At 40.2% G+C, this 24,585-nt stretch overlaps 1 protein-coding gene across 1 annotated transcript; it reads right to left on the bottom strand.

Moving 5' to 3' along the window:
* Positions 1-966: 966 nt before the first annotated feature.
* Positions 967-12,574, bottom strand: C1H2orf78 (chromosome 1 C2orf78 homolog). Its single transcript, XM_074221800.1, has 3 exons — positions 12,154-12,574; positions 5,462-6,229; positions 967-3,003 (listed from the first exon to the last, which is right to left on the bottom strand). The coding sequence occupies exons 1-3, from the start codon at positions 12,311-12,313 to the stop codon at positions 1,103-1,105; spliced, it is 2,829 nt and encodes a 942-aa protein (XP_074077901.1). The 5' UTR covers positions 12,314-12,574; the 3' UTR covers positions 967-1,102.
* Between the last annotated feature and the right edge of the window lie 12,011 nt (positions 12,575-24,585).

Genomic DNA, 24,585 nt, shown 5'->3' with positions numbered 1-24,585 from the left:
AAACTTTGTGGGTTAGTGATTTTCAGTTGTGTATAACTCTGAGACTCCTTTTAGGGTTTTCTTAGCAAAGACATTACAGAGAGTGGTTTGCTATTTCCTTCTCCAGGTAATAAGGAAAGTAAGTGTTACGTGACTTGCCCAGACTCACACAGCTACTATCCCAGGAGACCAGATTTGCATTCAGGTCTTTCTGACTCCAGGACACTCACTCACCAACAAACAAGGGTAACTAGGTAGGGCAGTGGATAAAGACCTGCCCTTGGAGTCAGGAGAATGGGAGTTTGAATCCAGGCTCAGACACTTGACACATACTAGCTATGGGCAAGTCACTTAGCCCTGATTGTCTCACATTCAGGGTCATTTTCAGTCATCTCAACTCATATCTTGCCATTGGATCCAGTTGGCTCAGGAAGACAAAGAAAGACGTGACTTATCACATCACCCCCTCACTCAAATCCAACTTCACCTCTCCTGATGTCATGGTCTTCAAGAATGAAGGACAATCACCACCACCAACTACAGATATGTTGGATTTGAGGTGGGACTTGAAGTCAGGTCTTCCTGACTACATGTTCAATGCCTTATACTTCCAGCCCTTACTTTGCTTCTTGTTATTTCCTTTTCTGCTGCCCTAATCCTTCATTTCCTTCCTCCTAGAACTTTTATGGACAAGATTCAGAAGCTTTCCCTCATCCTTGTAGTTCCCACTTTCTTTTCTCTCCTCCAAGTGTGGTTCCTTTCCCACTAATCCTCCCCAACCTTTGATTCCAACCCCCTCCCCCCAAAATATGTGTATGTGTATATATATATATATATATATATATATATATATATATATATATATATATGTATATACATATATATACATATACATATATATAATGTATGTAAATATGTATATAACATATTACCCAAAACTCAAAGAGCCCAAGGTTAGATATCTGGGAAGTCTTTTCATTGCTCATCTATCTTGTCCCTGACCAGAACAGCTCTATTAATGGTTTATTGAAGTATCAGAATAAATGGGGACATGTGTATCTATATATATATATATGTACAAATATTTGGTACCCAGAGGACCCAGGAGTCCTAGCTGCTCTGATCAGATCATGTAGCCATAGCGCCTTGCAATTTCCAAATCCTTTTCCCGCTCAATGAAAAACTGCAGCTTGCCCAAGGAGGTATACTTGGCAGCATTCTCTCGCTCCCACTGAGCCTGCTTCTTCATGGCCTCCCGTTCAGGCCTCTGCTCTTTGGTGATGGGCTTCGACATCACAGGTTCAGGGACGTTAGGCTTCCTCCATGGAATTGGTTGAAAGCAGAAATCTTGAGGTTGGAATTGGACCTGGGGCTGCGGTTGAGTCATGACCACCACAGCTTGTTTGGATGAGCTGGTAGGAGCAGACTCTGGGGAGATAGACAAAACCAAGTGGCTCGGGAGACATGACTGCAGCTGGGGAGAAGGACAGGGTGCCGATTTCAAAAGTATAGGCTGAGGAGGAGCTGACTGAGGAGGCACAGCTGATACAGGCCGGGCTGGATTGGAAGGTCCAGGTTGAGCTGTATTGCCTAAGCGTGCAGGGTTGGCAGAAGAAAGCCGGTGGGGAGCTGAGGGCTGTGGCTTTCGAGGAATGGGACGAGTCAAAGGTCTGTCTAAGGTAGGAAAAGGCAAAGGTACCAACTTGACTCTCCCCGGAGGTGGTGGCTTGGTGTGGGTTGGAGATGGACATTGGTTCTCAGCACTACCCTCCGGTTTCCGAACTTTGGCTTTGGCAGCTGCAAGTAGGCTAACCGGGGCTTTCATGGGACCTTGACCTTCTGTTGGGGGTTCCAACCATTGTTTGATCCCTGGAGTTGGCTGGGGGGCTTGAACAGGGCCAGCTATCTTATCATTCTTCTTGCCAAGAGCATGAAACACCTGAACTGATTCCAACATATGCATGCCCAGGAAGCTTCGGGGCTTTTTAAAGGCCTCTTGATTAAGTTCAGGATGGTTCTTCTTGCGCTTCATCTTGGGGAGAGCTAGCTTCTCTTCTGGCTTAGCTCGCCCCCCAGGTGGCTCGTTCCCTTCTACTTTCTCAAACCGGGAATCTCCAGTTCCCTCCATTTTTTCCTGGTTGGGGCCTTTGACCTTGCTGGTCCGGTTGCTGGGGGCTTTTCGGGACTTGATGACTGACTTTACCACGTCCAGGGGAGAGAACTCATTGACCATAGAACCAGAGATAGCTGACACATCCCCAGCAATAAGGCAGTCTGGGTTCTTTGACAAGACTTTGACTGGTGGCATAGTGGTCATCAACTCAGGGATTTTACATTTAGTTTTCTTATTTGGATCTGAGGGTTCCTTCCCTGGACACGGTTTCCCCTGAACTCGGACCATTTTGGTTGTTTTGACTACTTTGGGTTTGGTAGCCCTGAGACCTTTGGACTGATCGACCTCCTTTAAGGGAGAGAGAAGACGAGGAAGGTGGAAATCTTCCACCAGTTTGTTGATGTCAGTAAGGCTGGGAATGGGCTCCGTCCCCTTCTCTGGTGCCTCTTGGTCACCGAGATTCAGGCCATTCTTTAGATGGCATTCCTTTGGACTAGTCCCTTCCTTAAGTGTATCAGGACAGAGAGGCTCGATACAGGCCAGAAACTGGTTTATGTCAGGGATTTCCAGGGGAAGGAGTGGAGGATCCTGTATTTCCAAAGGGATCTGGCAGGCATTCAGGGTCTGGGGCAACTTGGACTTCACTCCCTCCACTTTCCATTTCTCCTTCTCAAGGCATGCCACATTCTTATCATTGTGCTCAATGTTTGGGGCAGGAGGCAAGGCAAGTAGATTGCCTGAATTCTGTCCTGGGATAGCCAATGAGCTATCCCCAGCAACCTCTGCTGGTGGAGTTGCCTCAAGAATCTGAAGGTTGCTTCCATTGCCACCCCAGGACTTGGAGAGTTCTAAGGATTGTGGCAATGAGAATGATCTGGCAGTAGGTTGCAGCCCCAGGGAAGTCTCCATCACTGCAAAGGAACCAAAGAAAGAGTTAGTCCCCAATAACTGAGTAGAGTCTTCCTTAGGTACCTAGAAATACCAGACACTCTGTCCAATCACCAAATAGATATGTCTACTTTGTCCAATCACCTTTTGTAAGAAACATGAAACCAAAACTTCAAACTTGGCTCAGTCGTTGGCACACTGTGCTCTGCCATAGTTTCCTTCTCTATAATATCAGTATGAAAGCATGTATTCTGTTCTCCCCATGGAATCATAGAGAAGATAAAAGGAGAGCGCCTACAAGGCAGTGCTCTTCAGAGTAGGCAGTACTAGACAAAGCTAACATTAAGCAATTTTTAAAGGTCTGTTTTCATTCCACCTACTTCCCTGGACCAGAACTCTATCTTGATTTGTTTTGGGACTTCTAGATAACTGCTTAGATGACCTGGAGAACTACCTTGCCCATGATGAGAAACTATTTCTCAGCACCAGCCTTGGAATCAGGAGTACCTGGGTTCAAATCCAATCTCAGATACTTAATAATTATCTAGCTGTGTGGCCTTGGGCAAGCCACTTAACCCCATTTGCCTTGCAAAAACCTAAAATAAACAAACAAACAAACAAATAAATAAATAAATAAATGGAATAGAGAACTTCTAAACAGATATTTAAAAAAAAAAAAAAAGAATCTGCAGTTTTCTTCAAAGCTCAGCTTAGTGGCTCAGTGAACAGAGCACCGGCCCTAGAGTCAGGAGGTCCTGAGTTCAAATGTGGATGCGGCTTCAGATACTTAATAATGACCTAGTTGTGTGACCTTGGGCAACTCACTTAACCCCATTGCCTTACTTAAAAAAAAAAAAGCTCAACTTAGGAAGCATCTCCTATAAGAAGCCTCTCCTGATTTCTCCAGATGCTTATGCTTCACCCTCAAATTCCTTTATATTTACTTTGTATATATTTTGTATATACTTATACAATGAAGGGGATTCCAAACCCCATATTATAATCAATAGTCATAGCTAGGTTTTTCTTAATTGTGTATATTAAAAAGTCTTTATGATCCTTTTATAAGTACTTTATTAAATTAAATTTTATTAAATTATTAAATAATTTATTAATTGGATAGAGAAGGGAAAAGTGTAATTGGATAACAAAATAAAATATTAATAGCCCCTTGGGGGTTTTAAATAGATGAGAAAAGTCAATCATTTATTCAGTCAAACAGGTTCATATTTCTGCAATAGAAATACTATGTTAGGGGATGTGGAAGGACAGAGAAGAAAGTTTCTGTCTCACTTCCTTCCCATACTTGTTCATGCCTCCAGAATAGTAGGAAACAAGGAAAGTAGTTGAAAGTAAGAGCAGAGACATACCAACCAATTCTAGAGTCATTGAAGAAAGGAAATGCAATACCCATGAGTAAAGAGAGATACACTAAGGACAAACATGGACATAGAGGTATAGTTACCTTTTAAATGAAGCAATCAAGGAGCATTATCACGTACACCTGACAAAAAGGTACTTCCATACAGGAATTGTGAGCTATCTATAATCACATATCTCTTACATGTGTAACTCACTACTATTGTACTATAAATTAAATCCCACTCTTCCCCTGGTCTCTGGATTTGTGAGAATGTATACCCCAAGCTTTAAGGGGAAAATGTTTTATTCCAACAGTTTTGCTATACCTTTGCTAGAAGCTAATCGTTGCTAACTGATTATAAATGGGAATCATACCAATGGGGGCTCATAAGCAAAGTGATTTTAATCTTTCCTCTAGGATCCCAAAATGGAGTCACAGCCATCTGCTAGAGAATGATAAGGAGTTGAATAGATACTCCCCAAAGGGGGTGCTTATGTTTCTCTAGGCATATATTGTCTCCCCTGATAGAATGTAAGTTCCTTGAGGGGAGGAACCATTTTATTTTTGTCTTTGTATCTAAAGAGCTTATTACAATAGTGTATATATTAATGCATGATTAATAAGTAATTTTATTGATTAGCTAGGGGCTTTATCATCTTGAATATAAGACCCAAAGCCTAGAATAATAGAGAAATGTAAGAAAAATTAGGGAGCAATAGGACAATCAGACAATGGTGCCTCTTGACTAAAAACTGGAATTAAAGGGTATTTCTTTCCATTTAGGCTCCTAAATATGCTAAAGTAATTGATATGTTGATGCCAGGGAAATAATCTCAACAGAAATACCACAAAGGACCAATTCTCTCCAATTCCATAAAATCAGAAGGTTTTTATGAACTAGAAAAAAAAAGTCTTAAGGACTATAGTGTCCAATCCCTTCACTTCACAAATGACAGAAATGAAGGCTTAAGAAATTAGGAGACTTTCCCAAAATCTTGTAGATAGGCTTAGAAGGTGAAATGGTAAAGAAACTCATCCCTTCTCAGCCCCAATTTGGTTCTTCCCTTTGATATTAACCTCCTTACCTTTCATTTTCTTTTTGCCCAACCAATACTTACCTTGGAAGCCCGAATCTTTGACCGACTGGGCACGAACAGGATAGTATAGACCTGAAGTGGAGACAGGTGGTCGAGACCCAGGGGGCTGGACTTCTTTGAGCACCATCACCATCTCTGGCTGAGATGCTACTGGCACAGAAGGGGTCCGACCTCCTTTGTAAGACACAGAGCCGTAGGACTGTACACAAGGGCTGAGCTCACCCGCCAGAAGGGGACCCAGGGTTCCTTGGTCGTAGTAATAAATCTGACTTCCATTCTGGTAAGGGGCAGATACATTATTGGGGCCCTGACTTGGCACTTGTGGGGAAGCCCCCTGCTGCACGAGACTGGCCGATAGCTGTGGGTAGAGAGGAACCAAAGTATTGGCATCTGCAGCTTTATCGTACTGGGCTGGTGCTGGTAATGAGGAAGTTGGTGTGTCCTGGCCAATGACTGTCACAGTAAAATCTCCAAGGGATGGTTTCTCCCCACCATTCCCAGACATGTCCCACTCATAGATGCCTGGGTAGGAGGAAGTGGCTGGAGTGGAAAGCTGTCCCTGTCCAGGGACCCCAGACAAAATGGTGGTGCTGGAATGCTGGTAGATGTAGGTATTGCCCATGAGTGGGGGGAAAGGTACACCAGAGGTAGAGGGCAAGAGCCATGCAGAGCCAATGGCTGGGGCCGAGACTCTGGAAAAGTTGCAGAGGTTGCCAGAGCTGTTCACCACTGGGAAGGAAAGGTGCAGAGAATTGGGGGTTCCAAGCAGAGATGGGTTTTGGAAGTTTTCTGAAGAAGACAAAAGACAGAAATGAAGCAACTGAAGTCAAACACACACACTTGCTCTAAATCAAGAGAAATCCCAAACTAAAATGGTGGTTCTTAAGTCATCACTGTGTCAAGAGTATGTTGGAACCAACTCAGGAGAATCTATGGTGAAATTTTCACTGTGAGCAGTCATAGTTCAGAAACCAGGGCTGACCTTGAAGTCAGGAGGACTGGAGTTTGAATCCAACCTCAGACACTTGACTCTTACTAGCTGTGTGACCTTGGGCAAGTCACTTAACTCTGATTGCCTCACATCCAGAGCCATCACCAGTCGTCCTGATTCACATCTGACCACTGGACCCAGATGGCTCTGGAGGAGAAATTGGGGCTGATGACTTAGCACAGCCCCACCTCACTCAAATCCAATTCATGTGCTTGGCATGGCATCACCTCCTGTTATCATGGTCTTCTTCAAAAATGAAGGACAAACGATACCTGAGAAATCAGCAAGTGCTACAAATCAGGGCTCTGTTTAGTGCCTAGTTGATAATCTAAGAAAATGATGAGGACATGTTCCTAATAAAAGTTTTTCCCAACATACTTCTTCCCTTCCCCCTGAGAGCTGGTTGTCAAACATTTACCAGCATGCCACTGGTTGAAAGAAGTCAAAACTTCCTGTTTTCCAACTTTATTTTATGGCTAAGCCTAGAGAAGTTAACTGACCCACCCAGTGTCACACAAAGAGTGTCAGAGGAAGAATTTGAAACCAAGTCTTCTGACTCCAAATCAATTCATCAAAAAGTAATTATTAAGCACCTACTATGTGCAAGCACAAACATTATGTGCCTGGGACTCAAAAAGAGAAATGAAACTGCTATCCAAGAACGTATACGCTACTGAGACCTGAATATCTTTCATGGATAGATAGTATTGCCAAGGTTCTGCTCAGTGAAACGTTGTCTGCTAGAGGATATTGACCACTTTCAGCTCCCCAGCACCTAGGACAGGGCCTGCCTTATACCCAGGAGTCACTTAAGAAAATGAATTAAATTAATCCCAACTCCTTTAGATTCAAAAAGAAAAATCTGAAGTTCAGAGTGATTTTTTTTTGATCAGCCAATGGTAGGACTGGGAATTAAACCCAGAGTCATCTTCTTTTAGTCCAAGGTTATCTACTATGCCATCTAAACCCATGAGGAAACCTTACTTTATGAAGAGGACCTGCATGTATATGTCTATGCACATGTGTGTACATGCATGTTGGGTGTTACAATGTGCAGTCTGTGTTTATTTGTTATTGTGTGTTGCCAAGTGCATTTTACTACTGTTGTGTTGTGTTTGTGTGTGTAATATGCATGTATATGCATATATGCATATGCATGAATGTATGTGTCTATGTATAAGTATTGTATGTGTGTATTGTCTATGTTGTGTGTATATTTGTGTATATGTGCATGTGGTTATAATAATTGTGATGTGTATCTTGTATTCTATGTTGTGTGTTTTGTATGTATGTGTGTTGTGATGATGCGTGCCTATGAATGTTGTGTGTGTGTAGTCATTCATTTTGCTAGTCTTCATAAGCTCAGAATAGGACAGAGTTCCAGATCATCAGATATGTTGTCAAGTTTTTCTACATGCCTGACAACCCTCTAAGATACAGTATGGTTGACAAGGATGTAGTTATCCCACCCCAGCCACCCTGCTGGAAGACTTCTTGTGAAATAAGACAGTCCTCCTCCTTGTCTGACAAACTCAAATCACTATCAAATGTTTCTGGATATCTTATCTAGATTGGTTTCCTTCCCATTTCTACACACTTCCTTGTGTTAATAGTAATAAGTGTGATGCAGGCTCCCCATTTCTCGAGTGTCTGCTGTCAGGAAAATGCTTCTATGTTGTCTCTGTAGTTGAAGAGACTGAGGTTCCTGGAAGTAACCCAAGTGATTTCAGAATTCCAAAGCTCAGAAGCATCAGAGTTTGAATTCAAACCTGGTCCTTCTTGAGGTCTCCCTAAGTTTCCTGTGAGGAAGGGAGGATGCAGTCCTGCTTACAGAGACCAGAGGAATCAAAATCTTTCACTCATTTTGAGTTTATTCAGACTATTTCAGTTGGGCTTACATTTCACACCTTTTAACCTAAAGGTGGTCACTATAAAACTGGGCTTTTGCAATTTGTTGAATCTAGTATTTTGATTCCTGTATTTTTAATGTAATTGGTTTCCTCTGTAATTCTCTGTATTTATTCATTAAAAGACATACATCTGAGGAGCCCATATGGTCCAGTAAGGAATAAAGAGATCCATGCAGAAAAGGTCAAGAATGTCTGTAGGCTAATCAATTTAGAGGAGTATATTCTTCTCGCCTTCTATCTAGTTCTATCCCAAGTCAAAACAAGCAGAACTATCTTAAGAGGAAGAAAGTGGTGGGGTGAGGGTAATTCCATTATATATTTCAAGTATAGTCACACACACACACACACACACACACACACACACACACACACACACACACATACATACACAGCCCTTTAGTGGACTAGCTTGCCTAGACAAGGAGGAAGAGCTGTTCTTTTGAAAATGTGAACAAGACTTCTTAACCCCCTCAGAATTGTTTTGAGCTAGGTAAAGACATTATTATTATTCAATGGAAAGAACACTAGATTGCACTAGACAAAGCCAGAGAGTCTGCTGACTATATATATATATATATATATATTTCCTTTGAGATATATATATATATATATATCAATATATCAAATATATATGGCATTCCTTCCTCTGGTATATATACTATTTGGACAGGTTGTTACCCCTCTAGAAACCTTAGCTCCCTCCCATTTCTAAATCCATATTCCCATGATCCATTGGAGAGTCAGGAATGTGGGATATGAATGTGACCAGACAATATTGAGAGTCATAGCTTAGGCTGCTTCACTATCTGTCTATCATCATTATTTTCTTGTTTTCAGTTCATCATCCATTATCATCATCATTATTTTCATCCTCATCCGCAACATTCATGATCTCAGGATGTAAATCCAAAGAAGAAAATTGAGCCTTCCCCAATACAAATTCGACATCACCTTATCTTTCTAGAGTGAAAGAAAGCAGGGATGTCTTCTGAAATATATCCTGATCAAACATTAACATATTCATTCATTCATTCATTCAAAAAATTGAGCAGTTACTCTACAGAAGGCTTCCTGCATTCATATTTCCTGCATACAGTTTACATTTCTACAAGGTTTATTTTTAGATTGAGCAATGTTTTATGGTTCACAAAGCTCTTTACATAATAATCAAAATACTCTTCATATTTATAAAATGTTTTCCAAAGAAAATCTTCTTACACAATGCAAATGTTATCTTCACTTTACAAGTGAGGAAATAAAGGCTCGGAGAGAGGTGACCCAGACCCCACAGCTACCAAGTATCAGAGTCAGAATCCAAACCAAAATCTCCTGATTCCAAGTGCTGGACACACACACACACACACACACACACCTTTAGTTGACTAGCTTGTCTGGACAATGATGAAGAATTATTCTTTTGAAAGTGTGAAAAAAGACTTCATAACCTCCTCAGAATTGTTTTGAGCTTGGTAAAGACAGTATTACTCAATGGAAAGAACACTAGACTTAAGGTCAGAGAACCTGGGTTCAAATCCTTCCTCTGACATACACTATTTGGACAAAGTACCTCTAAGGACCTCAACTCCCTCCCATTTCTAAATCCATATTTCCATGATCCATTGTGGAGTCAGGAACATGGGATGTGAATGTGACCAGACAATATGGAGAGTCATAGTTTAGGCTGCTACACTATCTACAATCATTTTTTTCTTGTTTTCAGTTTGTGGAGATCACATAAAACTATCAGTATCACCACCACCATCATCATCATTATCATTTTCATCCTCATCCTCATCTTCAGCATTCATGATCTCAGGAAATAAATCCAAAGAAGGAAACTGATCCTTTCCCTTTTACAAACTTGACATCACCTTATCTGTCTGAGTGGAAGAAAGCAGGGATCCCTTCTGAAGTATAACTAACCCAACTTTAGTATAGTCCTCCATTCATTCATTCAATTAAAAAATTGAGCAGTTACTCTGCAGAAGACCTCACCCATTCCATAATAGCTGCAGTATACATTTGTACAATGTTTAATTATACAATGTTCACCAAGTTCTTTATATAATCAAAACACTTCATATTTATAAAATGTTTTCCACAGAAAATCTTATACAATGCAAATATTATTTCCACTTAACAAGGTGAGGAAATCAAGGCTCAGACAGAGATGACTCAGATCCCAGAGTCAGAATCCAAACCAAAATCTCTTGATTCTAAGTGCTAGATACACACACACACACACACACACACACACACACAGACACACACAAAGAAACTCTCTCTCTCTCTCTCTCTCTCTCTCTCTCTCTCTCTCTCTCTCTCTCTCTCTCTCCCTCCCTCTCTCTCTGTCTCTGTCAATTAAGGCATTTACTATTTCTGTAGAATGGCATTGACATTGTAATCAACTGCCTTTGTCCCCATAGACTTTTCTGATCCTGCCAAGAACATTGACAAAAAAAAAATAGTTATTTGCTAAGAATGGCTTCAACTTTCCCTTTCTGGGAACAATGTTTTTACAGGTTCATTTTTTTTTCTTTTCAGTTTGAATTATTTGCTTCAACATTCCATCACAAACCCCACCTCAACTTCTGGAATCTACCTGCCCCCATGCTCCCTTCATTCTAGTCTATCTCTTTTTCATATTTTTCTTTCCTTATTTTCTCTAACTCTCCAAATCCTTTCCCTCTATTGGAAAGGAGCTGATCAGTGCTGAAACCAAACCCTCCAAGACTTCCAAGCATGCCTTTATCTCCCAACATTTCCCCGTGGGCTTTTCCCAGTCTCTCCTCTTAGTATCTGCAACTTTAAGTTATAATTAACAATAACTGTGCTAAGTATTCCTTAATAGAATAAAATTTTCAATCACTCTGAAATACTTTAAGAATCTAGAATGTCATCAGTATAGGAGGGACAGGTCATCCTTCTTGGGTATGAATCTTGATCCCCCCATGCTTCAGCTTCTTCATGAACTTTGGTAGATGACAAAGTAGTCTCACCCAAGGGGCACTTCTGCTTATTATGGAACGTAAATGCCTTTGACCAACAATTAAAATTATACAGTCATCTCAACTCATCTGATGAAGGGACCTGAAGAGGATAAATCCATGAAAGAAACTTGAAATAAAATGAAAATATCCATTTTAACTTCTTCATGAACTTCAGTAGATAACAGAATATCCTCACCTAAGGTGCACCTCTGCTTATTTAGCTAGGACAGTTTGGGAAAAATAGACCTGTAGTCCAACACCCTCCCAGCTATCAAGGCACCTAACAGAACTCAAATGCCTTTGATCAACAATTCAAATATCTCAAGGTCATCACAACTCATCTCATGGAGAGACATGAAGGTGGATAAATTAGTGAAGGAAACTTGAAATGACAAAATGAAAATCTCAGTAGTCATTCTCCAAAGAAAAATATTTTCTTTGTTTATTAAAAAACAGCACTCATACTACTGTAAGATTTCCCTTCTTACCAGACTCTACAAAATATCCAAAAAGCCCTGATCTCATTCTTTTTACTTTTTTAATTTTTATTTTATTTTTCCAATTACAGGTAAAGATATTTTTCACCCTTCATTTTCTTTAAGATTTGAGTTTTCCATTTTTCTATCCCCCTCCATTCTTTCCCCCATCCCTATGACAGCAAGTCAGCTAATATAGGTTTTACATGTACAATCATATTAAACATATTTTCATATTGTCGTATTGTGGAAGGCCCTGATCTCTTTTCTAAATATCTCTCCTAATATTTTAATTTTGCTCTTTAAAAAATATCTTCAAGATGATTAAAATAATCTTTTCCCTTACCTGCCATGATTAGAGAAGAGAAAATGTCAACTAAGATCACGTGGTATGAAGAAATGATTCCTGTAGCTGTCCAGGTGACTGAAGTCAAAGAGAGCATGTGTCCAGTATGACTGTGACTGGTCACTTGCGATGGTCCAAGTTTATTTACAGGCAGCTCCATGGAAACCTCAAAGATTCCACCAGGTGGGCAATAGGTTTGGCGGGAGAATGAGGTCACAAAGTCAGTCAGTTTAAAAGGATAGGGCAGCCAATGGAGAGATCAGAATTGGGGCAGTAAGCTGGGGGGGGGGGGTAAGGGTGAGAGCCCTTTCTAAGAAAACTGCTAAGTATCTTATTATACTTTCCTATGACTGGGAAATGAAGACGGGAAGAGCCCAAAGCAACTGATGGGAACAGGCCTTTTCCCAGTCTCTCTCCACTACTTCCTAAGGCACCTATTGGATACAGTTGACATACTAGACATATCTGTTCCTTTGAATTAAAAAAATCTCTATCTAGCTAAGGACATATTAACAAAGCTGTCCTAAAACAAAATAGATATCCATAAAAAAAAAAATTAAAGGGTGGCTAGGTGGCATAGTGGATAAAGCACCGACCCTGGAGTCAGGAGTACCTGAGTTCAAATCTGGCCTCAGACACTTTAATAATTACCTAGCTGTGTGGCCTTGGGTAAGCCACTTAACCCCATTTGCCTTGCAAAAATGAAAAAAAAAATAGATGTAACTTAGACCAACCTCAAAGCCTTGCAACCTTTCATACATCCTAAGAAGAATAAATATTATATGACCCTCTGGGCCTGTTTTCTCTTCTTCAACAAGAGAGTACTAAAATGTGCATCTGTTCCATTTTCCAAAATCCCATTGATCCTGAGCTCTGGAGAATGAACACATAACCTAACTCCAAAGTTTTCTTTCCCCGGTCCCATCCATTCTCTTGAATCCTACCTTTGGGCCCAGGGTCATTTCCCTAGGTTTGCTTTTCTTTCCTTGCTTAATTTTAAATGTTGCCCTCCTCTTTTAGGCTTAGGCAAGCATTTTGACCTCCCCCCCCCCCATGATTCCCCCTTCCTCTCTGCTTCTAGAATCCTTTCCTTAAGTTCCCTGTTGGTTTGGGAACAATAACCCCCAGTTACATACAGCAGGCCTTGGAAAAATGGTCAGGGTCAGAGAAGGCATAGCCTCTCTCTTCTGGGTTTCCTTTTGCTCTAGAGCCCCCTCTCCTCATCTCCTAAATTCTCTGGTTCTTGAGTCTAGGACCATGCAGGGCCCCTTGCCACTCCCTTTTCTGCATAGGGGACATCTTGGGGGGTTTTCTTCTGTCTCTGCTGAAGTATCCTAGAAGTCAAGGGGAGGACCCCAGTGTGATTATCCTATTTGCCAGTTAATCACATTCCTCTACCCCTAGTGCCAACTGCCACCCTGGAACCTTGGAACTCTAGAGTTCCTAATATGACCCTGGGGGGGGGGGGGTCCATCAACAAGTGGCCATTATGTCACTACTGCATAACAAGCTCTTGCGTCCTAAATAGTAAGAATCACAAAAATAAATCCCCAAACCGGCTCCTGTCCTCAAGAAGTCCCCATTTTTATTATTGGAAAGCTCTATACTCATTGTCTATCTTGGGATGTTCCTGAGTTAGAACAAAGGAGAATAGCCTAGAGTTGGGGGTGGGGCGAAAGAGAGGTCACCCAACTAGGAACACTGGAGTAGTTTTTCAAGCAACCCAGTGACTGGGCTGTAAGCAACCTGTTAGTTGGACATAACATGCTATAAAAAAATTTTTTGATGTAGGAGAAGTCCCATCAGTGTAGATTTCTCTATTATTCCTGGAACATGGTACTTACATTCATTTTTCAAAGGCAGCACAAGAGGATCTAATAGAATAAACCTGGGCTAGTCGTTCCTCTGGGTTCTAGTTTCTGCTGCTAATTAGATCAAACTGCTGAACTTCTGTATTTCTTAGGTTCCTTATCAACCAAACTGGGGGAGGGGAAGAGGGAGGTGACAGTCCCTTAAAGCTAATGATCTCTGAGACTTGTAAAAGATGAAATGATTGAAGGAAGAAAACAGGTTAGAACTTCCAAGAACATCAATTCTTCTTGGAGGCCATTGTTAAGTGACTTGCCCAGGGTTACACAGCTAAACAGTAACTGAAGCTACATTTGAATTCAGGTCCTCCTGACTCCAGGACTGGTGTTCTATCCTCTGTGCCATACAGCTGCCCCGCATATGGATTTATTAAGAAATGCATGGCAATTACCTTATTAGGTAATCAGGGTCCGGTCTCTTAGCTTTTGCAGGGAGAAACAAATGTTTTATGTATTAAAAACAAGAAATTAATTTAGAATAAAAAATTAACCTGATTATAAAATCAAGTCATTTGATTTCAAATTGGAGGAAAGATTAGGGATTTTCCAAGTCCAGAGGGAGAAAATGATTAGATGAGATCACTGCCCTCAAGTGTCTATTCAATCAAAGGAACAGAGAAATGATAGATAACTGAGTAACCAAGAGAGGACCAATTTTCAGATAAACTCTATGGATTGCTTGAGATGTAGAATTGTGAAAAAATTGCTTCCATCAATTTTTGATGTGACTGGGTTTCTGGTCAGCATAATCTAGGTCTTATAAATGACATCACTATGTCAGAGACAGATGACAGTATGTCTGACTGTGGCTCATCAGACTAATACAAGCTTGGAATGCTCTACCACAGATCTGGCATAAATAGTTCATGTGAACACCTGAGATGGTTACTCTAAACTTATGTATCTCACATTTCCTTTGAGCTACTTCAATTCTGCCTTGTTCATAGAGTACAGTACCCTCTCTGTCCTACTGGGTGATCCTATGCCAGTGTCTCCCATGATGCACAATCAATTTCAAAGTTCTTAAGAGAGATCTTAAAGGGTGTCCCCGTATCACTTCTTCTGACCCTCTAAATGCCCTGTGTGAGTTCTCCATAAAATAATATTTTGGGGAAACATACATTTGGCATTCTGACAGTGTGGTCAGCCCTTCATAGTTGCACTCTCTTTAGTAACATTTGAATGCTTGGCAGTTTAGCTTGATAAAGGGCCTCAGTGCCTAGTATCTTGTCCTGCCAGGTGATCTTCAGAATCTTCCTAAGATAATTTAAATGAAAGTAATTCAGTTTCCTGGCCTGGTGCTAGTAGACTATCTGGGTTTCACAGTCACACAAAAATGAGGTCAGCTCAAGGGCTCTGTAAGCTTTCAGTTTGGTAGTGAGACTAATACTTCTTTTCTCCCACACTTTCTTTCAGAGCATCCCAAACACTGAACGAACTCAACCTCATTACCAATGTGTACCTCCCTGGAAAATACACTACCAAAGAAAGTGAAATTATCCAGAGTGTTCAAAACTCTATTTACTGCAATCAATGGTTCAATATATGGAAGCTGGGGAACTGATGATAGAGAACCTGGGTTTTCTTGGTGTTGTTAGGCCAAATTCAGCACAAGTTGTAGGCAATTGATACCTACTTTGTTGCATCTCAGTTTCAGAAGCTTCATTGAGGGCACAATCATCTGCAAAAAGCTCATGCACCAACACTCCCTCCACTTTGGTCTTGGCTTGTAGCCTTTTTAAATTAATGAATTTACCATCAGTATAGTAGCTGCCCTTGATGTGGTGCTCATCCTTAGTGAAGGAGTTTGATAATATGGTTAAAAATATCATACTAAAAAGCATGGGAGCAAGGACACAACCTTGTTTTACTCCATTGGTGACCAGGAAATCTCAAGAGATTTCCACTATCCAGAACCTGGGCAAACATGTCATCATGAAATTGGTGCACAGTGCTGATGAACTTCTCCAGGCAACCAAATTTGCCATAATTTGCCATAAACCCTCATGGTTGGTAGTATCAAAGGCCTTGATCAGAGTCTTTGTTTGTCTACAGATCTCTGCTCTGCTCCTAGCACTTTTCCTGGAGTTGTTGGGCAACAAACACCAAACTGACTGTTCTTCAAACCTTTCTGAAGCCACACTGACTCTCAGGGAGGTGACATCTTCCAGGTGAAGGACTAGCCTATTGAGAAGGACTCTGACAAGAATCTAACCAGCAATGACAAAAAAAGAAATGCCCCTATGATTGTCACAGAACAATCTATTCCCTTTACCATTATAGAGATGGACAATGGAAGCATCCTTGAATTCCTGGGAGATAACCTCTTTATGCCAAATGACCTGGAAATTTTCAGTCAGCTTTTGGATAAGCAATGGATTACACACACACACACACACACACACACACACACACACACACACTGTAAATCTCAGCTAGAATAGAATTGGCACCAGGTGCTTTGCCATATGAAAGGAGCCTAATGGCATTCAAAACCTCTTTTTCAGATGAAACTTCAAGGGACAGATTGACTTCAACTTGAGGTAAACAGTTAACATTAAAAACACCATGGAAGTGTTCAATCCATCTCTCTAGGATCATGTCCCTATCAATCAATGTGGATCCATCAGCACTGAGTAGCTGAGATGCACCATATATCTTTGACCCATAAATAGCCTTCAGGGCATCATAAAAGTCCTTTGGATTATTACTATCCACATAAAACTGAATTTAATCTGTCTTCTTACTGAGTCAAGAATTCTGACTCTCCCTAAACTTCATATGTACTTTTCTTTTGATGAAATTAAATGCTGCCTTCTTAGAAATGGACAGGTGAGTAAATGCAGTGCTGTATACCAGATCTCTGAAAGCTGCCTATTTCTTTTCTGCTCCATTGTTGCCAATGGTGTGCTGGCTCACCTTTCCCTCCAAGTTAGCAATAAACCATTCCCACTCAGAAAAGCCCTCTACTTTCTTGACATTAATTCTTCGAAGGAGTCATTTTGTCTTGGGGCTGCCACCAGTTGAATGGGAATATTTAGCTTGGGAAGGATGAGTCTGTGATCAGCCCATCACTCTACACCACACATTGCCTTTGTCACTCTCACATCCTGAATGTCTCTCCTCCTTACAATTGCATAGTCTATTAAACGCTAATGTTTGCTGTGAGGATACATCCAGAAAGTTTTATTTCATTTAGGTAAGTGGAAGACAGCATTTGTGATGAGCAGATCATGAGATGCACAAATCTTCAGTACTAAGGAACCATTCCTGTTTTTGTCTCCAGCTCCATTCCTCCATTCCTGCCATGTCTTGTAGTCTGTGTCTACTCTAGCATTACAGTCTTTCAGAATTATAAGCTTGTCCTCTTTTGGTACATTGATGATAAGGGTCTTTAGTCTTCATAAAATTTCTCCTTGACTTCCTCAGAGTGGGAGCATAGGCACTGGTAATGGTGGCATGGCATTTTCCTGCAAGTGGCAATCTCGTTATCATGAGCCTGTGGTTCATTCCTTTTGTTAGGCATACAAACTTGTTGACTAGATTAGTTTTGTGGCAAAACCTAGCCCTGCTTCACTGTACTACCCTTCAAAGTGGCCACTCTAGAAAAACATGTATCCAATTCTGACTTCAGTAAGTTGGCCTTCTTTCGCCAACCTTCTTTCACTCAAGGCTCCTGTTTGGATAGGATAGCGGCTCTTGCAATAAGAGCTGTTCAACTTTTGATCTATTGGGACTTTGTATAGTCTATGTGTATGTGCACAGTCCATATTCTGATGGTGAGTGGAATCTTCTCTGAAGAAGTTTTTAAATGTGTTTTTATTTTTCAACCACAGCATGGGATCCCTGATTGCCATGGTAATCAGAGCAGGGTTGAGTAAGCAGACAATTTTTAGGGTACCTTTTCTGGTTCCTTCCTCACCCCAAGAGGTGAGCAGTGTGATTCTTAAAAGGCTACTCAGATACCAAGAAGTTGTTCAGTTCCACTGCTACTTCTTTCCAGTGAGGAGATACCCTATGACTGTCACCTGGGTGCAGGATTTTGACTATAGTTCCTAGTATATCCATGCCTTCTACTTCATCACTTGCCTACTGCCACAAGACTTTGAGATAGGAATGGTAATATGGTATGAGTGATGACTTTTGATTTGTGCATAAATTGGATTTAAGTGAGGCAGGATTGCATGAAGTGGTCTTTGAGGGTTCTAGATACAGTGAGTGACCTTAGCATATTCAATGTCTAACCAAGTTCTAAGCACTACACAGTACCTACTTCAGCTGCCTTTATGACTGTTGGAACAAATTGTTCTCATCCATCCATTCCATCAGTGGAAGACTTCACATGCTTGGTGTAGACATCCCCCTAACTCACCAATGGATTCAGGACCCCTGCAAGCTGGTTTAGCCTGTCTGCCCAAACAGTTTACCAGGGTGTGAACACTATGCATGCTACAGCTTCTTATAGTTACAGGTGACTGTTAGGTGGCTGAGGTGGACATCAAAGGTGAAAAGCAGTCCTGAGAAGGGCCCTCACATCAGAGATAGTAGCCTTCCTTGAATATATCTACATCCCAGGTCTTGAATTAAAAGTCTCTAAGCAGTAGGAAGAGGTGGTCCGCCTTCCCAGTCACACAGGACTAGGTTCAAACACTACAATCATGTTTTCTCATAATTGCTACAATTGAAGACCATTTTCTCACAAGACAGAAATTGGACCAGAACCGTAAATGGATAGAAAGGGAACCGAGAAAGCTCCAGAATGGAGTCATAAGATGGATTCAGTGTGGTTCACTGAATTACCACAATTAAACACTTGTTGTTCTAAATGTCTTGCCCTGATAATTTCCTTTTCATTCTAACAAGAGTTGACTGATCAGAGAATCCTATGGCCAGACTTAGATTTTAGCCAAAAAATTTCTCACATGTGAAGAAAGAAAAGTAGAATAAGGAGAGATATCTGTTCAAATCCTGCCATTACAAGCTGCATGACTGGGCAAATAACCTTCCAGATTCTGAGTTTTCTTCCTCTATAAAATGAGTGATGATGGTATCTGAAGTTTCTTCTTCATGGAACTGTGGATCAGATTTGAGGAAATGTATAGTAAATGTTTTGTGGACCTTAAGTGCTATGTGGATGCCAGCTATTAATAATGTAACACAATGTCCTCATGGCCAAGATAAACAGATATGGACTTAAATAATGATATTTAGTTGATTGATGGATTAAGAAATTAATATCAGGGCAAGAGACGTCTCTAGTGGAGAGGATTCTACATAATTCTTGTCTTTGGATTTGGGGAAATGAAATCTTGAAGAATTCTCCCCAAGAACTTCAAATGAAAAATACTGTCCACTTCCAGAGGATGCACTGATTGGCAAAGAAAGGCATAAGAAGAAAGAAGCTAGGGAAAACATACTGTCAAAAACTGAAGGATCAAAATGTCTGGGAATTTTGAGCTAAATGAAAAAGAATCTTATTGATTTATATTCTATAACTTTTTGAAATTGGGTCAAAGTGTGAACAGGGTTTTCAGCATAAACAGAAAACCTGAGTCATAATTAAATCTTATGTGTTAGCAGGAAATTGGTGGCAAATTTTGCCCCCCCTCCATTGATCTCCCACACATACACCCTTATTTCCTGAATGCTTCAAATGATGACTAAAGACAAAGTCATGCCCAGGAAGAGAAAAAGTAATAGCTGGAGGAGAATGGCTCTACCCCTATAGGGGTGGGAGCTGTCCAAGAGGGAGTAAAATAGTTGTCCTCTTTCGCTAAATATTTTATCAGTACTTACCACCAATAGCTAGAGCTTCTTCTGTCTCCTTATGGGATAGGATATGATCAGTTCTGAACATTTGGGAAGTGATTTTGGTAAGTGTGTGGATTGGTAACAGACTCAGAGCAGAAGACCAGTAGGAAGGTATGGTAATAAAGTGCCCTACCCAAAATCCGAAGCAGTCATTCCCTGGGGAAAACCAAGAAGTCAGTATCAACGAAATCAAGAATTTGAAATAGGGGTCCTTCATCTAGAAGCTCTGTATACAAGTGACTACAGCTTCCATCCCCACCTCTATCCTATTCCTGTCTATAGGCACCTTCACACTGACCATAAATGTGTTCAAATAGAACTCGGTCTTAAAAAAAGGAGTTTTTAAACATTTTCTTTTGACTTATACTAAGGTGATTGAACCAGATAACCTCTAGATTCCTACTAAATCAAAAGCTGAAATTCTTGATTCATGCTGTTGATCGCTGTAGGTGTTAATTTGGTATAAGTTCCTTGGGAGCAGGTTCCATTTTACTTTGGTTTTTGTAACTCCAGCACCCAACACATTACTGGCACACAATGACTATAAAAAAGACTTGCTGATTGATTGCTGAATTGTTCAACTGAATGATCTATCTATTAATGATGCTTGCATTATGCATGCTAACCATCCCTGAAAGTCCAGTGAATCCTCTTTGAGTCCTCATTTTTCTCTTTTCATATTTGCATCCCCAGTATATTTAGTACAGTGTTCAAATACATTTCTTGTTCAAATGTGGTAGTGTGGCAATCACCACCAGCATACCTAGGATTTGTCATGCTCTTGCCCTCTTGACTTTTTTTCCTTCTTTCCTTCCTTCTTCCTTTTTTCTTCCTTCCTCCCCTCTGTCCTTTATTTATCTCTATTTCTGTTCCTCTCTCTAATAATCCCCCTTAAGCAAATTTTTTAAATCCTAAAAACAAAACTTTGGGAACAGATACTATTTTTCACTTTTTACTTTCTTTGTATCCTCCACATTCATCACAGAATGGGACACATGGTAAGCACTTTGTAAATGCAGTTGACATTCTGTATCATTTTATGTTGTAATATGTTTAGATATTCCCCAATCAGAAAACAGTTCCTTAGTTTCTAGTTACTACTACCAAGAAAAGAAATACTATTGATATTTTTGTATCTATGGGTTCTTTTCTTTATTTGATTTCTTTGGGGGCATTGAGTTTGTATATCTGGCTATACATATTGTAGTGACTTTTTGCCCATAGTCCCAAGTTTCTTTCCAGAAAGACAAGACCAACTCATAGCTTTACCGACAGTATACTAGTACTGCTCATGTCCCACTACCTCACACTCCGTGGACTGGGCTCCAACATACCCCTTAAAAAAATTCACTGGGAGCAACTAGGTGGCACAATGGATAGAGAGCACTGGTCCTGGAGTCAGAAGGACCTGAGTTCAAATCCTGACTCAGATACTTAATAATTGCCTAGCTGTGTGACCTTGGGCAAGTCACTTAACCCCATTGTCTTAAATAAATTTAAAAATAATATTTTAAAAATTCATCAGGAAATTCATCATTATTTAGATTTCATAAGCTTTGGTACTCAGTCTTGATCAGTACCTTAAATACTTTCTATCCCTCTGAGCAGAGGACTGAAAAGCAGAGCAAAACACTCCTTCCAAAACCTGTATTTGAAGAGGTTTTCCAAGACACACCTGTAACTCTTGAGAATTGTATTTCTCTTAGGACAGTTGAAAGGAACATAATTAAACAGAGGATGTGGGATCATGACATGATTTACTTTAGCCCATGAGAGCTGTCTTTTTATTCAGCCAGTTGGAGGGAAGCTACTCAGACAGAGGGTGTGGATATAAATTGGGGGTGAAGTGATGGTACTTTTAGCTCATGAGCATTATATTTCCATTGGGAAGATTGATAGGAGTGTACTTGAACAGAGGATGGGGAAACAAATCAATCATGATGGCAATAAGGCTTATGGATCTTGAGAATTGTACTTCTATCAGGATAACTGAAAGGAGGATATTTTGACAGAGGGTGGGACTACAAGACAAATTAAACATGAAAACATGAAAAAAAGGATTATACTGAGAGAAGAAGGTGGAGACATTAGAAGATAATATCACAAAGGACTCATTATAGTTCAGGGAAAGAAGGCAATGTGTAAAAACAGAGTAAATCTTACTCTCAACAGATTTGACTCAAAGGAGGAATTTTATATATATATATATATATATATATATATATATATATATATATATATATATATATATATATATTCCCAATTGGATTTAGAAATTTATCCTAGTCTACAGGGAAGTAGAAGGGAAAAAGGGAAAGGATAATGTGAGGCAGGCAGCAATGGTGAGGAGGAAGAATTAGGGGAAAGGAGAAAGTACAAGTAGGGGAAAGATAGAATGGGGAGAAATAAAAAGGTTTTGATATTTTTTTCTCTCTCTCCTGATCTCCCCTCTGCCATAATTCTAATTCTTCTTTCATATTTTTTTGTATTTACTTATTTTTATTTTTTTGAATTTTGCAATTTTCCCCAAACCTCTCTTCCTTTCCCCACCCCCCACAGAAGGCAATCTGATAGTCTTTCCATCATTTCCATGCTATATATTGATTAAAATTTAATGTTTTGAGAGAAAAATCATATCCTTAAGGAAAAAAATAAAATATAAGAGATAGCAAAGTTATGTAATACATAACATTTTTTTAAAATTGTAGGTAAGTCTTTGCACTTTGTTCAAACTCCATGGCTCTTTCTCTGGATACAGATGGTATTCTTCATCACAGATAACCTCAAATTGTGTCTGATTGTTGCACTGATGGAATGAGCAAGTCCATCAAGGTTGATCATCACCCCCATGTTGCTGTTAGGGTGTACAGTGTTCTGGTTCTGCTCATCTCACTCAGTATCAGTTCATGCAAGTCTTTCCAGGTTTCTCTGAATTCCCATCCCTCCTGGTTTCCAATAGAACAATAGTGTTCCATGACATACATATACCACAGTTTGTACAGCCATTCCCCAATTGATGGACATTCACTCAATTTCCAGTTCTTTGCCACCACAAACAGGGCTGCTATGAATAATTTTGTACAAGTGATGTTTTTACCCTTTTTCATCATCTCTTCAGGGTATAGACCCAGTAGTGGCATTGCTGGGTCAAAGAGTATGTACATTTTTATTGCCCTTTGGGCATAATCCCAAATTGTTCTTCAGAAAGGTTGGATGAGTTTACAGCTCCACCAACTAATACATTTGTATTAGTATTCTAAATTTCCCACATCCCTTACAACACTTATCATTGTCCTTTCTGGTCATATTGGCCAATCTAAGAGGTGTGAGGTGGTACCTCAGAGATGCTTTAATTTTCATTTCTTTAATCAATAATGATTTAGAGCAATTTTTTATATGACACAACATTTCTAATATGGAAATATGCTATGTTGAACCCAAAGAACAAGACAGAGTCCAGAATTTGATAAGTTTGGAGATCTTTAATATTCCCAGGGACTGCCTGGGGAGTACCCAATCAGACAATACCTGAGTGTTCAGGGGATAGGGTTTTTATAGTGCTTGGGGCAGGGTACTGAGAGCAAGCAGGATACAGAAGCAAAGACAGCAGTTAGATATATTGTCTTGTCATACTACTACAAACATATGTAAACATGGCTCAGTAGAGATAGGGGGCTAGACAGAGTAGGAAAAGGGTCTGTTATGTCTGAAAAGTGTCTGTGTGTTATGTATGTCTGAACATATTTCCTGAGACAGAGGGAGTCACATATTCATGGGCTTCCCACAGGTTTGAGGGAGTGAAATTTACTACCTTATGGTTCCAGTCACATCCAGGGAAGGGTAGGTAGTCCTGGGAGGAAGCAGGAATTTCACAGATACAGCAAGATAACTAGGCTAACAAGGCGGCTTTCTGAATCTTAGCCTAATTTATGGTACATCTGTGACCCCCCAGAGTCAAGCATTTGGGTCCTGTCAGATTATTTTCAGACCCAAAGGCGCCTAGCCAAATTTATATTTCTAAGGAATTTCTCAGGGCCCAGAAGGATGTCAGGGACCCCTTTCTATACAGGAATTTCACAAACATTGATATTGTACTTCAGCTAAATACAACTGAAATTGTACGACCCTATATCAGATTGTTCCCTGCCATGGCAGTGGGGGGGGGGGGGGGGTGTGAAGAAAGGGTAGTAAAAAAATGGGAACTCAAAAGCTTGAGAAAGAGGAATGCTAAAAACTACCTTTGCATGTAATTAAAAAAGAGAGAAATAAAAACATGGAAGGACTTAATATTATTTGTTGCAAAGTTAAATGAGCAGAAGCAGGAGAACATTGAACATAGGAACAATAATATTGTAAATATTATGTGAATAACCTAGTTATTCTCAACAATACAGTAATTCAAGAAAATTCTGCAGGACTCGTGATGAAAGAGGCTATCCATCTGCAAAGAAAGAACTGAAGGAGTATGAGTGTGGATGCTTTTGTTTACTTTATTGGGGGGGCTGTCTGTGTTTTCTTGCACACAATGACTGACAAGGACATGTGCTGTTCATGACTACACATGTATAGTCTATGACACATGACTTGCTTTCTCAATGGGGAGAGGGAAAAAGAATCTGGAACTCAAAATTTGAAAATATTTTTAGGTGTAATTCAGGAAAAAATACAAACCACATTAAAGAGGGTCCCCAGACCACCCGTTCTTTTGTGTCCTACCAGCCGCACTCGTGGAAATGGAGCCCACTCTCGGGAG

This window comes from Macrotis lagotis, chromosome 1 (genome assembly GCF_037893015.1).
Source record: "Macrotis lagotis isolate mMagLag1 chromosome 1, bilby.v1.9.chrom.fasta, whole genome shotgun sequence".
Lineage (NCBI taxonomy): Eukaryota > Metazoa > Chordata > Mammalia > Peramelemorphia > Peramelidae > Macrotis > Macrotis lagotis.
This window is presented reverse-complemented; position numbering and strand designations above follow the sequence as displayed.

Excerpts from the sequence above, each read along its gene's own strand:
- C1H2orf78 (XM_074221800.1), bottom strand. The coding sequence starts at position 12,313 with ATGGAGCTGCCTGTAAATAAACTTGGACCATCGCAAGTGACCAGTCAC. Across the intron at positions 6,230-12,153 it reads CTCTTCTCTAATCATGGCAG|AAAACTTCCAAAACCCATCT; the intron begins GTAAGGGAAAAG and ends TGTCTTCTTCAG. Across the intron at positions 3,004-5,461 it reads CAAAGATTCGGGCTTCCAAG|TGATGGAGACTTCCCTGGGG; the intron begins GTAAGTATTGGT and ends GTTCCTTTGCAG.